Source organism: Aptenodytes patagonicus, chromosome 19 (genome assembly GCF_965638725.1).
Source record: "Aptenodytes patagonicus chromosome 19, bAptPat1.pri.cur, whole genome shotgun sequence".
NCBI classification, from domain to species: Eukaryota; Metazoa; Chordata; class Aves; order Sphenisciformes; family Spheniscidae; genus Aptenodytes; species Aptenodytes patagonicus.
In genome coordinates, this window is record NC_134967.1 from 765,214 (window position 1) to 778,165 (window position 12,952).

The 12,952-nt window shown below is 53.4% G+C and overlaps 1 protein-coding gene across 1 annotated transcript in view; it reads right to left on the reverse strand.

Moving 5' to 3' along the window:
• EPHA8 (EPH receptor A8) overlaps nucleotides 1–12,064 on the reverse strand; it is a 52,239-nt gene extending 40,175 nt beyond the window's left edge. The window contains exon 1 of the mRNA XM_076356005.1: nucleotides 11,913–12,064. Coding sequence (XP_076212120.1) covers nucleotides 11,913–12,033 — 121 coding nt within the window. The 5' untranslated portion in view covers nucleotides 12,034–12,064. The remainder of the gene's footprint in view (nucleotides 1–11,912) is intronic.
• Nucleotides 12,065–12,952: the final 888 nt, after the last annotated feature.

Sequence of the window (12,952 nt, forward strand, 5' to 3'; positions counted from 1 at the left end):
TGACACCCCACTGGAGAGGCCAGACCGTGGGGGACAGGCTGCATGAGGAGGCCCATCAAAGCCAACCCTTCAAAAGCCCTGCCACTACCGGGAGCCCAGCTCAGGGAGGAGACACAGGCAAATCTGCAAGGAGAGGGGAGTAGCTTCTGTGGGGGGAGAGGCGAGGACGCCTTTGAACGTGCTCAGGAGCTTCCTGTGGAAACCTGTGCAGTGTCAGCTGGGGGAGGGAGGAAGCGGGATACCATGGCACTGCTGCATGCACAGGGTGAGCTGCCCCTGAGTGTCATCTGCTGCCCATGAGCCCCACACCCAGATCCTGCAGCACCAGGCAGAGGAGAGCCTTGCCACTGCCTGGTAACCCCCTGACTTGCTCAACACCTGGGGAAGAAGCCCAGGCCCCAGCTCCGGGGTACAGATCCAGAGGGATGGAGGCTTGGGAGAGGGTGCCAGCAAGGTGCCCTGGCCCTTGGGAGAGAGTGCAGTGGGCACCGACACCAGCGCACCCATGCCTTGTCCACCCCTCATCAGCACCAGGCTCCCTCAGGGACCTCCAGTGCCTCCAGCTTTCCCCAGAGCTCTTTGCCCTGCAGCCACCTAGTAAGGTCAAGCCCACACTGGATGCTGTGTCCATGCTGGCTGCTTTTCCTCACCCTTCAGCAGCATCAAACTGGACCTCGAGGCAAGGATGGCACAGCATCCCTGCTGCAGCACCAGGTCTTGGCTGGACCCTGGGCTCTGGCAGGATGGTGGTCTCAGTACAAGGCACTGGCTTGTTGCGGCAGGGACGGGGCACGTTGGGACAGTGGCTCCAGCCCCAGCAGAGGCTGGGCTCAGCATGATGCTGGTCCCAGCAGCCAGGGGAACGGGTGCCACTTTCATTTACTATTACCAGGCAGGGAAGGAGGGGAGGGAGGAGAGACCAGCAGAGACGTGAGCTGGCTGTGAAACGCCCAGACGTCATGCTCCTGACAGAGCAGATTAGGAGCTTTTGAGGCATTTATTAATGTTAGCAGAACAATTTGAAAGAATTTACAGGGTTTCTTGTGTGACTCCATTGGCCCAACAGCAGGCTGAGCCCCTCCACTCCCCGCACGGCGCTGCTCCCACTGCTAAAGAGGCCCCTTGCCCTCAGCACAGAGTAATTACCTCAGAGATCTCAAATCCATTTTTATTTGTTATTGTTAATCTGAAGATTTTCTGCCTATTTTCCCTGGGTAATTCACCCAGCAGGAGCCCGGGCTCAGGAGTTTCACTGCTCACAGTGCAGGAGCACGGTCCCAGTGACCCTCAGCAGGCAGGCTGCAGGGAGGGGACCGCTTTCACAGACCCTCTCTCCCCCCTGCTGTGGTCTCCGCACCCTCTTTCCCACGCTGAGATGCTCAGCAATGGACATGGCTGCCTCTTGCTGCTCTCCAGGCAGCACGAGGTGCCTGCACAGACTGGGGTCCAGCTGGAGCATTGTGCCGTGGGGAATGATGCTGAGATCGGAGCAGGCAGCCCCACGGTGGGACGTTCCCCAGGCTTGTCTGCACAGCAGCATGTGGGACCTGGAGCCAGCTTGCTCCACCCCATCCCACTATGTGCACCATATGGTTGTCACCCAACTCCATATAGATGAAGGAGCTGTCTCCTTGAGGGTGCTTTGGTGCACAAATAACTGGACAAGCTTGCATTCTCTGCAACACACCCGTGGAGCAGATTGCTCGTGCCTCTTTGCGGGAAGCGGGCTAAGTTATTTCTTTTACTCCTTAACATGCATTTCAGCCAAGTGCATAGGAGTCCCACGCATTAAGCCCACTGCAGTGGGCATTGCACAAATATAAAGGCATTGCATGTCCAAGAACTCTTGTGTTAACTCATGGTATAGCACACATCTGTGGATCTGAGCATCCAACTAGCAGCACTGTTACATGCTGTGCTCAGATATGGGGAGGCCAATACTCTCCTGAAACCCAACCGTCCATTTCAGGGAAAGGTTACAGACCAATGCAGAGGGGAACCCGCCGCATCGCATGCGACAAGTGCCCCGTCCAGCCCCTTGCAGGTGATCTCCCAACTGCATCACTTCTCCGGGGGCGATGCTCAGAAAAAGCCCACCCTTGATGCCGGAGGGCAAGCGAGACGGCCACAAAGGACCCCTTTCAGCTGAAACGTTTCTCAGAAAACATGTCAGTTTGGGAGACCTCTCTTCTACAGCTGGGCAATTCTGTTTGATGTTATGGACTGTCTGCACGTATCAGTCTCAAACTGTGAGCTCCATTTTGTTTTCCTGAGCACCATTTTGTATTTTCCCTATTCTGTGCCTTGGCCTTGGCTCGGTGTATTGAGCCAAAACACCAGGAGGTGTCAGGGGAAATTCTCGCACTGGTGGAAAAGCTGTCAAGCCTGATTGCCCGTTCAAATGGAAGCACCTAGGAGTGAGCAGGTCGCTTCCCCAGTGCCAGCTGGGGTCTTGAGCCAGAGTCTCACGGAGGGCAGACCTACTTGCTCCTTTATAAAGTTGCATCATGTAATGTTGCGTGCGTAGTGCACATTGCAATCTCGTACATGCAGATTATGCAGGAGTCGAAGACTAGGTGTATGTGTATGCATTTGTATATGATGTATAGGTATAGTTTATACCTACATCTTTATTTTTATATCTATATCTATATCTATATCCATATCCGTATCCGTATCCATATCTGTACCCATATCTACCAAATTCTGAACAGTGCTTGAGATGAGTGAGGAAGCTGAGGCAGGAACTAGCATCTAGGGATGTACATTTTGCCTGGGTTCATGTATCTCTTGTGCTGTATAAAGAGTGAGCACTCAGAAACCCTTCCCAATATTTGTGCTGGTGACTGTAGCTCCTTCAGGGATGTATTACATCCCTACAAACAGAGGCGCGGGTGCCTTGGGGTCCCACATCCAAGCATCCCAGGCTCAGGAGCAGTGCCATGGGAGCCACAGCTGCCCAGCCCAGGGGAGCCTGTGGACCCTCGGCCTGCCCAGGGGTGCATGGTGGGGTGGTGGGACAAGCCTGGGGGTGACATGCTGGGGGATGCACTGAGCCCCAGCCTCTAGAAGAGCAGTGGGGGACGAAAGAGGGCTCTGAGCTCCCTTGCTAATTGTTAACCCACTGCAGTCCTCACTCTAATTACTCTGTCATCTCCCTCCCAGGCAGGGGCTTTGTAGCGCAGGCGTGGGGAGGAAGGGTCAGTGGGAGCAGCCCTGTTCCCTTGGGCTTCAGTTCCTCTCCATCACAACTTCAAAGGCCTCCCAAGATTCACAGCAAGGCTCCCCCCCATGCAACAACGCCTTTTGCATCGATAATTAAACTCTTATCAGCCCGGTTAGGCGCTCCTGCTCCCTGCTACCCAAAAGACCGGCAGGCTCAGCCCCCACAGACCCACATGGGTCTGCACACCCCACGCTGGCCCCACAGCCCCAGCCCCACTCGGTGGGGGAACGACACGGGGAGGGTTATCCGCAGCGGGAAGAGAGCACTGGGCTATGGGAAAGGGGCAGGGAGAGGCTCCCTGAGAGGAGAGGAACAAGAGCCAGCAGCATTCATTTCCCATAATCTCAGGCAGGACTTTGAAGGGGCAGGTGGGGCCAGGGTGGGTCAGCTATTTGTGTCCCACCATTTAATGCAGGGGCATGCTGAATAGCCAGCCGTGACCTTTCCATCTCAGGAGGCAAAGCTGAGCAACAAAGCTGTGTCTTATTGGCCTCGGAGTATCACGGTGGGACAGGATGGGATGCCTCACTTTCAGCTTCCCCCTCCCCTGGACAATATTTATCGTTAAAGAAAGAAAAAATAGTCATTTATTCGCCAACACACGAGGCCAACCACTGGTGCTTCGAGGTAAAAGCAGCAAGCATGGAGGGGAGGTCAGTTCTTCCCATTTGGGAGCTGTGAGCAGGGGATGTGCCCCACGGATCCGGGTCGGCACCGCGGCAGTGGGGCGATGCACACCAGTGCTCTGCTGCACAAGCGGACAGATCCAGGCAGGCTTTGTCAAGCAGCTGCTTCTCCACGAGGCTGCACGTACTAAGGACACAGCGGGGATGGTGCTCGCATCAGCACCCGCTGGCCTCGGCTGCCCAGAGAGGAAATTTAGGAAAGCATTGCAGGTAGATATAAAAGATGTCACCAAATCCGGCAGGAATGTGGGATTTCCACATTTCTGGGAATGCCAGAGTCAGGCTGAAAAAAAAAAAAATATTAAAAAGAAACATTTTCAAACAATTGCTGTGAAAAAGCAGTGCTGCTTTTTTGACATGGCCTAATTCCCATTTCAGGATTTCTTCTCAGACCTCTGGATTGTTGCTGTGAACTTTCTGTATTTAATTTTATGTCATTTTGTAATGCATCAGGAGCAGTAATGCCCATAAGGACTGCCCAGAGCGTCACCCCTTTTCAGTATACCAGGAGCAGAAGACACTTTGATGTAGGAAGAAAGCTTGTTTGTTCAATCAGTGCTAACAAAAAGCCACAGTTCAGGTTTTAAAAATAAAATGATCAACCTGATCCTTCCAGACCCTGCATGATATCATGTAAGATAATGTGCAGCGCAAGAGCATAACCTGTGGTAGAACTGAGGTGTCATGAAATAATGTAAAAAATGAAACAAAACAAAACATAACACCCTGAATAAAGTATTTCCAAGGCTAAAAACCTTGAAATTACAGGGCAGCATTTTTTTTCCCCAGGAAAAAAAAATACATCAAAAGCCAAACAGCAAAAAAATGTTCCCTCTCAGAAATATAGGTGAGAAAATATAGATGTAAAATGTTCATGTTTCCTACTCGGTTTGAGACTCCTAATGCTCATGTGCAGTGGGACAGCCAGGGCAAATTGGGCACGCTGGCTTAGGTGACCCAAATTAAAGCACACACACTACCCACCGCTGCGCAGGGTGTTACAGTACTGATGTGCATCCCTGCATCGTGGCACACACAGGTTTTGGTGCAAACAGTGCATGGTCAGAGCTGGACATAAATAACTGACTGGAAATATTAAAAAAACACAGGCTGTCCCAGGGCTCGAGGACGGGGCGTACGGGGCCAGACCCAAGGCTCAGAGCAAGGGGTGAGCACACGTTTCCACATCCCCACCCAGTCCAGGAGCTCATGCCGGAGGGCAAGGAGCTATTTCAGGCTCAAGGGGCAGCTGGGCTTGTTGTAATTCAGGGCAGAAGCCAGAGGAGGAGGTGGGAAGGCTCTGGGGATGGAGGGGGGTGAGAAAGGTCAGGGAGGCAAGAAATTCCATGGAAACATCCGATGTGAGCAGGGGAAGGAGCAGGACTGCGGCAAGGCTGGGGAGGGGGCAGGCACTGGGGAGCACCAAGGGCAGCTGAAGGGTCCCTGCAGCCCCGGAGGAGGGTTCTGCAGACCTGGTGTCCCCAGGTCTGGATTTGGCCATCTGGGAGTCATGCAAGTCCTTTCCATCACAATGAACCCAGCCTAAGGGACGGCAAGATGACACGGACCCGTCCATCAGCAGAGAGGAGCCCGCGCCTTGCATAGCCACCCCTTGGCATCTCGTTTGCCTAAAGCCCTGTGAGAGCTAATCTGTTCAACCCACACGCCGTCAAAGGACAGCTTTTTGCATCCCCGACCAGTGTCCCCAAACCCAGAAGCTCAAAGAACAGGTAATGGACCTGCACCCGGACCAGGACTTCCCACTTTTCACCAAGCTGCAGTCCCAGGTTCAGGGACAGGCTGAATATCTCATGCCACCAGTAATGCAATATCGTGACAGTCTTTAAAAATTATACAGGAGAGTTTTCTAACAGAAAATACACCTCTTCTGCTTGCGGTAAGCAAAACCTGTGTGATACAGACTCGGGGAAACGGGAGCCCTCTCCAGAGGAGTTTGTGCCAGTGTCCTCACACCAGTCCTGACTCCCTCTTCTCTTTTCTTACATTTGTTGGGTATAGCAAAATAGACACAGATGTGTTTTCAGCTTTAGCCGCTCAGGTTTCTGACTTCTGCTGCATTTTTTGGGAGTCGAAGCTCACGCCAGGCAAGCCCCTAACACCATCCCAGGTCCTTATCCCAGAGCACCTCAGTGCTTCCACTCCCCGACTGTACGCTGCACGCCCACTCGGTTATCTCCTGCCTGTTTGGGATTTTTCAGATTTCTTACCCAAAATCAGGACTCCCTAGTGTCACTCCCAGCCGCTTCCCATGCCACCCACAGCGACTCAGGTGGCCCTGGTGCTGGAGACCTGTGCGTGTAGCAGAGCCCATGAGTCCGTCAGCAGGACAAACCCTGCAGCACCCTGAAAAAGACACCCTGCCTTTCCCACTGATTCCTGCATCCCAGCAGTCCTGGCAAAGATTTGAGTTTTATCCTCTCTGGAGGTTTCACTACGGAAATGTGGATTTTTGCAAATGTGCTCACTTATCTAGAATATCTGAAGGGGCTTTGGATGGCAGTTTTTCAGGCTGTCGGATGCTTTTTCCCTAATTTCTCTAAGGACGTCTTTTGCTCTCACACCAGTTGGCCACCCTAAACCATGCTTAGCTGTTTGCACCCCAGTGACATTTTTAAAGCAAGATAATTTCTTTTAAAGGCAATTACTTTGCTCTCTTAAAAATAGCTTTCTAAACCGGAACATTTTCACGGACAAAAATACCAATACTAAAAACGTTTGAGGGAACAGGCTAAATATCTCATGCCACTGGTAATGAAATATCACGAGAGTCCTTAAAAAGTGTATGAGAGAATTTCCTAACACAAAAGGTATTTCACCCAAGGAAGGATCTGGTGACTTGTGCACGCCCTTGATGCTGGGATGGAGCTGGTCTATCCAGCTGCAGCCAGTGCTGTTGCCACTCACTTACATGGTTAAGGCATTTTAAATATGAGAAACTGGAGATAAAGCAGAAGATACCACAGGCACAACCACGATACCAGGGATGGAGAAAAAAAACTGAGAGAGGGAACTGGCAGAGCCCGATCTCCTTGCGCCCGCGAGGAGTGCGAGGCACCCGGTTACACTCAGCGTACTTTCACGGGAGAAAAATACGGGCTTTTTAATCTAGCGAGAAAAGCCTAACGAGAACAAATAGCTGGAAGGTGAAGCCAGGCAAATTTGTATTAGGGAAAAGAGGGGTCCAATTTTTTTAAGGCTGAGGCTGATGAGCCATTGGAACGAACTGTTAAAGGCAGCGATGGGTCTGCCTTTGCCGATGTCTTCAGATAAACGTTGAATTCCTTTCTGGACAGTGTCCCTGGGCCACACACAGTTCATTAGGCTTTATTGGTGTGGCTAGACCCGATCCACAAAGGAGTTACATCCTTTATGTAGTTATTTATGACCTTAAGTACCGCACATCTACACAAGCAGGACATGGGGGGTTTTTTGTTTCTTTTTGAAGGAAATACGACTGCATGATCCCGCCGCTCACTTTTGAACTACCAGGGCTGAAGGGGTTAATCGTTTCTCTGTGACAGAGGAATAATTTTGAGTGTTGGTCATGCAAACACACTGGGGTTAGGAGAATGAACTACCAAAAACTGTCAGGGTATGAATAGAGTTATCATATGAATGGATTTGCCACCAGAGATAAAGGCAGCACCGAAGGCTGCCAGCGAGGCGAGCAGGGACATACGAAACACAGGATCTGACCAAAACAAAGAGCGGAGGTGTCAGGATGTCTTGATAAAGCCGGCACTCCCCGGAGTCTTGCCCGCCGGGACCCAGGTGCGCCGACCCCAGTGGGATGCGTGGGACGAGCCGTTCTGCCTCCCTCCCTGGCTGAGCATCTTTTGGGGCTGGGGTTCATAGCTGGTTTTGTTTTTTTTTCTTTTGGGTAAAATATTTTTCTAATCATTTCTCAGCAATCGAAAAAATAGGGAATTCCTTCGTCCCTGTAGTAATTCATCAGGTTTTCAGTTGTACTTAAATTTGGATTCATCAGATCTATTTCCACCATCACCAAAATGGGTGACCATTTATTTTCACTGTAAATAAACCCCTCACAACTTCAGGAAACAAGAATTCAAGGAGAATGAAATAAAGCTTACAGAGTAGGTGCATTTTGTGCACCATTGTGTTATTTTTCTGCAAATTTGGGGGTTTGATTTTCCAGAAGTTTTATAAGCTATTAATACGATGAACATGAAGATGAGACCAGAAACATATCCCCATGAGCCTACCTAAAATCATGCAAGTATTTGCTTTATATCAGCATTTTGGGAGCAATCAAAAAATTACACACCCCAAAAATGATCGTTTTGTTGTTTTTTTTTCAAAAGTAGCCCAAATCAACTCCCATGTTTTAAACTAATGCTTCTCCATCCCCCCATCACCAAAAGTCTGTATATCTAAAACCTCTTGTTTCCTATTCTTACAGAGGAACACGGCATCCTCACAGCCTTTTTACAACTGCAAAAGCTATTTCCTCTCCCTTTCAGAGCTTTGCTTCTCCCGCAGCCCCGACTTCGGCATTGCTGCAGAAGGGGTAGAAAAGTAGCGCTGAATAAACACGCAGATGAGTTTTTACCTCTTTTTCTGTTTGAGCAGGGGGGCAATTAATGAGATTACAATCGAGAGATTAGCAGGGGAGATTGCCACAAACCCTTCCTCTGGCCCCCATTTCGGCAGCGCAGCAAGCTGCTGGGTTTTCCCAAGGACCCTGGTGCTCTCCCGCGCCCCATCCCCGTTGCAGGGAGGAACAAAACGTCTCCATCACCGACCCCGTGGCGCAGGGAAAAGGCAAGCATCCCTGTGCCATCAGCTCTGCATCCTCCCCAGTACGATCCCTGTACATCACCCTATCCCCGTCACCTGCTGTTTGCCTCGGCCATCTCTACATGCCCTGAAATGCTGGGGGAGATGTCCCTGGGTCCCCCTTCCCTGCTGCACCATATTCACCACTGAGGTACTGTCCAAGCTCACCCGCGGGCCATGGGGTCCATGCTGTGATGGGGAGGAAAGTCACCCACCTCACGGATGGAGGGCAGAGCTGAGCCGGAGGCATCACCTGGGAGGGAGCAGACCTCAGCAGCAGCATTTGAAGTGCCATTTTCTGGCAGAAAATACAATTTTGTCACCCCCTGCCCAAGCCCCAAATGTGGTAATTTCTCCTCATCTGATTTTCTTTCAATACAACAAAGATATTTTATATTTTATTATTTAACTTCAATTCGTGGTGTCATGTAAAATATCCACTTTAATATTTTTGCGTATGCAACTTGGTGTGTAATAGTGTAAATATCTTAGTCTCTCACACTATCTTCATATTATTGAAAATAACTTTTCTACCTCCCTGCTCTAAAGCAATTTAACAATTTCAGACAAAATTTTTTCAGTGCTCCAAATGAAAATCTTCCACATTCTGCAAATTTTCACCCATCTAGAAAAAATTTGAGTTTTGGCTTTCAATGCATTTTGCAATGGCTGCCATGCTTAAATGTGGGGATTTCCCACAGAACAGCGATTCCCTTTTCCTCCCATTTCCAGGGCACCCACTGCACGCAAGACTGAAAGGAATAAAAATTATAAGCTCAAAACTTCTTGGAACAAATCTTTCAGGAAAGAGGAAGGCACTGGGAGCTCTTGGAAGGGGAAGAAAATCAGACTGAAGCCATTTCTTCAGGTTAATACACGTCTTTATATACCAATTGCCTCCCAATACGCACACGCAAAGTGTAACACACGCCGGCCTTAAATTTGCTTTGCGGCTGTAATTTTCTACCCTGCAGCTCTTGAACGAGCATTAGGTTTGCTGGCTAGCATGGCCAGAGATGCACGGCAAGAAGCAGACCGTGGCTGTGGCAGCAGGCAGAGGTCACGGTCAGCAGCAGCGGGGCACCTTTGTGCACCATGGCTACACACTCTCACCGTGCCCGCACGTGCCACGCGCTGTAGAAATGGGGTAGCAAAGCCTAGCACAACCAGAGTGCAGGAGACACCAGGGCAGTGCTGCACTTTGCAGCATCTCTCCACATTTCTAGTCCCATCCCCATGCCAGCGCGCTCAACCACCGGCACCGCAACCGTCCCGGCACAGACGCTGCCACCAGCCCAGCCCAGCACTCTGAGATGCCGGGTGCTGGCAGGAGCCTGCAGCCACATCCCCAGCTCTACTGCTCACATTGCAAGGCCCGGCTGGCACTGACCTGCCCCGTACATCCTTGGGGGTGGCAGACGGAGCACCACCAGCTTTCTGCAGGGTCCCACACTTTGTCCTGATGTCACCCAGCACCTTCTGCCCGGTCTAACCCAGATCCAGCCCGCTTGGTCTTCCCCAGAGCCTGTCTCATCCCGAGCCCCACACATCCCCCTGACTGCCTGTTACTGAGACTAGCTTTTCTTTCCAAAAAGTCTTGCAGGAAACCCAGGTCTTGCCCAGCCAGGGACAGGCAGACAGCAGTCCAGGGACTGGCTGTCCATACATATGCCATAAAACCCACCCCAGCAGCCAGCGATCTCCTCCGCAGAGGAAAGCAAAGAAGCCCCAGCCTTGCTTGTCCATGCCCAGGGTTAGCCAAGTTCAGGCAGGGCTGCTTGGCTTTGCTGGGCTGCAGCGCCAAGAGCCCAGGGCAGCACGGGCAGCATCCTGCACTGCACTCTGCCCAGGGCTTGGAGCACGGGGTAGCTGCTGCACCATGGAGTGGAGGGCAAGCAAGGGCTGGGGGTGTCGGGGTGCTGGGGTGCCATCCTGCACCCACACAGCCCATCCCAGCAGTGAGAGCCCAGTGCATCCCCCCACAAGGGCAGGAAAGCTGGTGGGGAAAGGAGCAGGAGGAGTGCCAGGAAGCGGACAGCTGGCAGAAAACAGGGTTAGGACCAGCAAATAGCTAGAAATGGGTAATACAGGTGAGGAAGACAGGCTGGGTGGGAGGGGAGGTGCAGGTGGGTGTTGGAAGATGGCAGTAGGCAGAAGGACCCGGCCCAGTGGAGTGCCGCAAAGTGCACAAGGCACCACAGTGCCAGCGCATGGGCCTCGGCGTGCCGGAAGGATGGCAGGGATGCAGGGGCAGGAGAAGGGAGGGATGCCACTGCCGCCACCAGATAGGGACACAGGCTGCAAAGGGCGCTGGCCGCCACTCTCAGGCGTAACAGAAGGGAGGAAGGATGCTGCTGCCAGTGCCAAGGACACACTCAGGAGCGGGAACGGCAGATCTCCGGGTGATGAAGATCAGCAGACCCGGGAAGCAGCCGCTCTGCCGCTGCCAGCACGGAAGGAGGCAGGCAAGCGGGTGGGTGGCAGGCAGCAGGAGCAGTGCTGCCGAAGCTGAGGGGGGGCCCAAGATGCTGGAGCAGGGTTGCACTGCTGACAAGGGCTGGGGATGAGCACGGCTGGCAGCAGGGTAGACCGTCTGGGTGGCAGGAGCAGGCCTGATGGTGCTGACACCGAGATGTCGGGAGAGGGTCCCTGGCTGCATCCCTGCTTCCCACTTGGGAAGTTTTCCAACCCTTTCCCTCGCGATAAGTTTCCCACCTGAGTGCCATTCCAGCTCCCCGCACCCTCTGCACACCCTCCCGTGCCCACCCGCTCACTCCATCGCAGCCCATGCCACCCGGCCAGTACGCACGGCCCCACGCTGCCGCCAGCTCTGGTGATGGGGATTGCCATGGCTGAGCTGGTGCCTGTGTCCCTGCCCCCCTACAGCCACCCCTGCACGCTGCAGCAGAGCTCTTGCAGGGGAGGCCGGGCAGAGCTGGCAGGCATTGCTGCAGAAATCAAGTCCTCCTGCCCAGCTCCGAAGTTTAGCCTCCGGTGCAAAAGCTCCAGGATCAGCAAACTCAGGCAGGCAGGAGCCCGGAGCTGCGCTCCCCTGGGAGGAGGGAGAAGCTAAGCCTGGCAGAGCGAGCGAGCCCACGCGGACACATCCAAACAGCTGCAGCGATCCTGCAGGTCCCCCCAACACTGCCCCATCATGCCAGGGCCAACCGGGTTCCTACCTTCGCTGGTGGTGGCAGAGAGGCAGGCAGCCAAAGCGATGATGATGGAGAGTGAGGATGTCAGATCTCCCTGTGCCCATGCCATGGTCTGTCGGGGCCACCAGGTGCGGGACAGGGCCATCGCGGTCGTCCCAGCACCTCTGTGAGCAAGCGCCCGGAGCTACGGCACACGCCGGCTAATGCAAAGGCACTTTGCGCACATTGCTCGCATCCACACAGGCAAGCGGCTCGGCAGGGAGGGAGCAGCCTGCCTGTCACTGCTCACAAGCCAATGGGGTGGGTGGGCTCTGCAGCGAGCCCCCCTTCCCGCACTACACGCGCACGCTGTACCCAGCCCGAGCATCCGGATGACAGGCTCCCGCTCCCCCCTGCCATCCGTCCTCCCTCCCTCGTGATGCTCGAGCAACCCCCGCCACTTCTCATGCTCCCCATCCCTCTTCGCTGCTCTCGTCCAGCTACTGCAAGAGCCAAACTTGCAGCCCAAGCTGTGATCCAGCGGGGAGCTCCATGCTTGGTCGGGGTCAGGCATGAAGGGGACAGGGTTGCCCTTCAGCCCCAGTGTACACGGAGAGGAAAACCCCTTGCACATGCTCCCCTTGCATGTCTGGGGTGGGGAAGACAGGCAGAACCACCCCCCCCTTGATGCTTTTCATGGCACATCATCCTGGGATAGACACTCTCTACTCACCCTTGAGCTGGGGCAGCAGGAACAGGGACAACACGGCCAGGTCTCACAACACCCAGCCTGTTTACAGCTGGGTCAACCACCTGAGACAGGGACAACCCCTTCAAAAGCAGAGTTTGGGAGGATGCAGCAGTTGTCCCAGGGTGGGCAAGGCCAGGCGCTGGGCAAGGGGGCCCTGTGACGAGGGTCTGGGCTGCCTCAGGAGCACCGAGCATCCTCCCCAGGGCCCTGCTGAGGAAGCCTCTGCATCCCTCTCACTTGGAGCCATCAGAATTGCCGAGCCGGTGAGTACCTTGCTCAGCATTAAACACTCGGCATCTGTCAACAGACCCCCCACAGCGGCTGCGACTGTTTC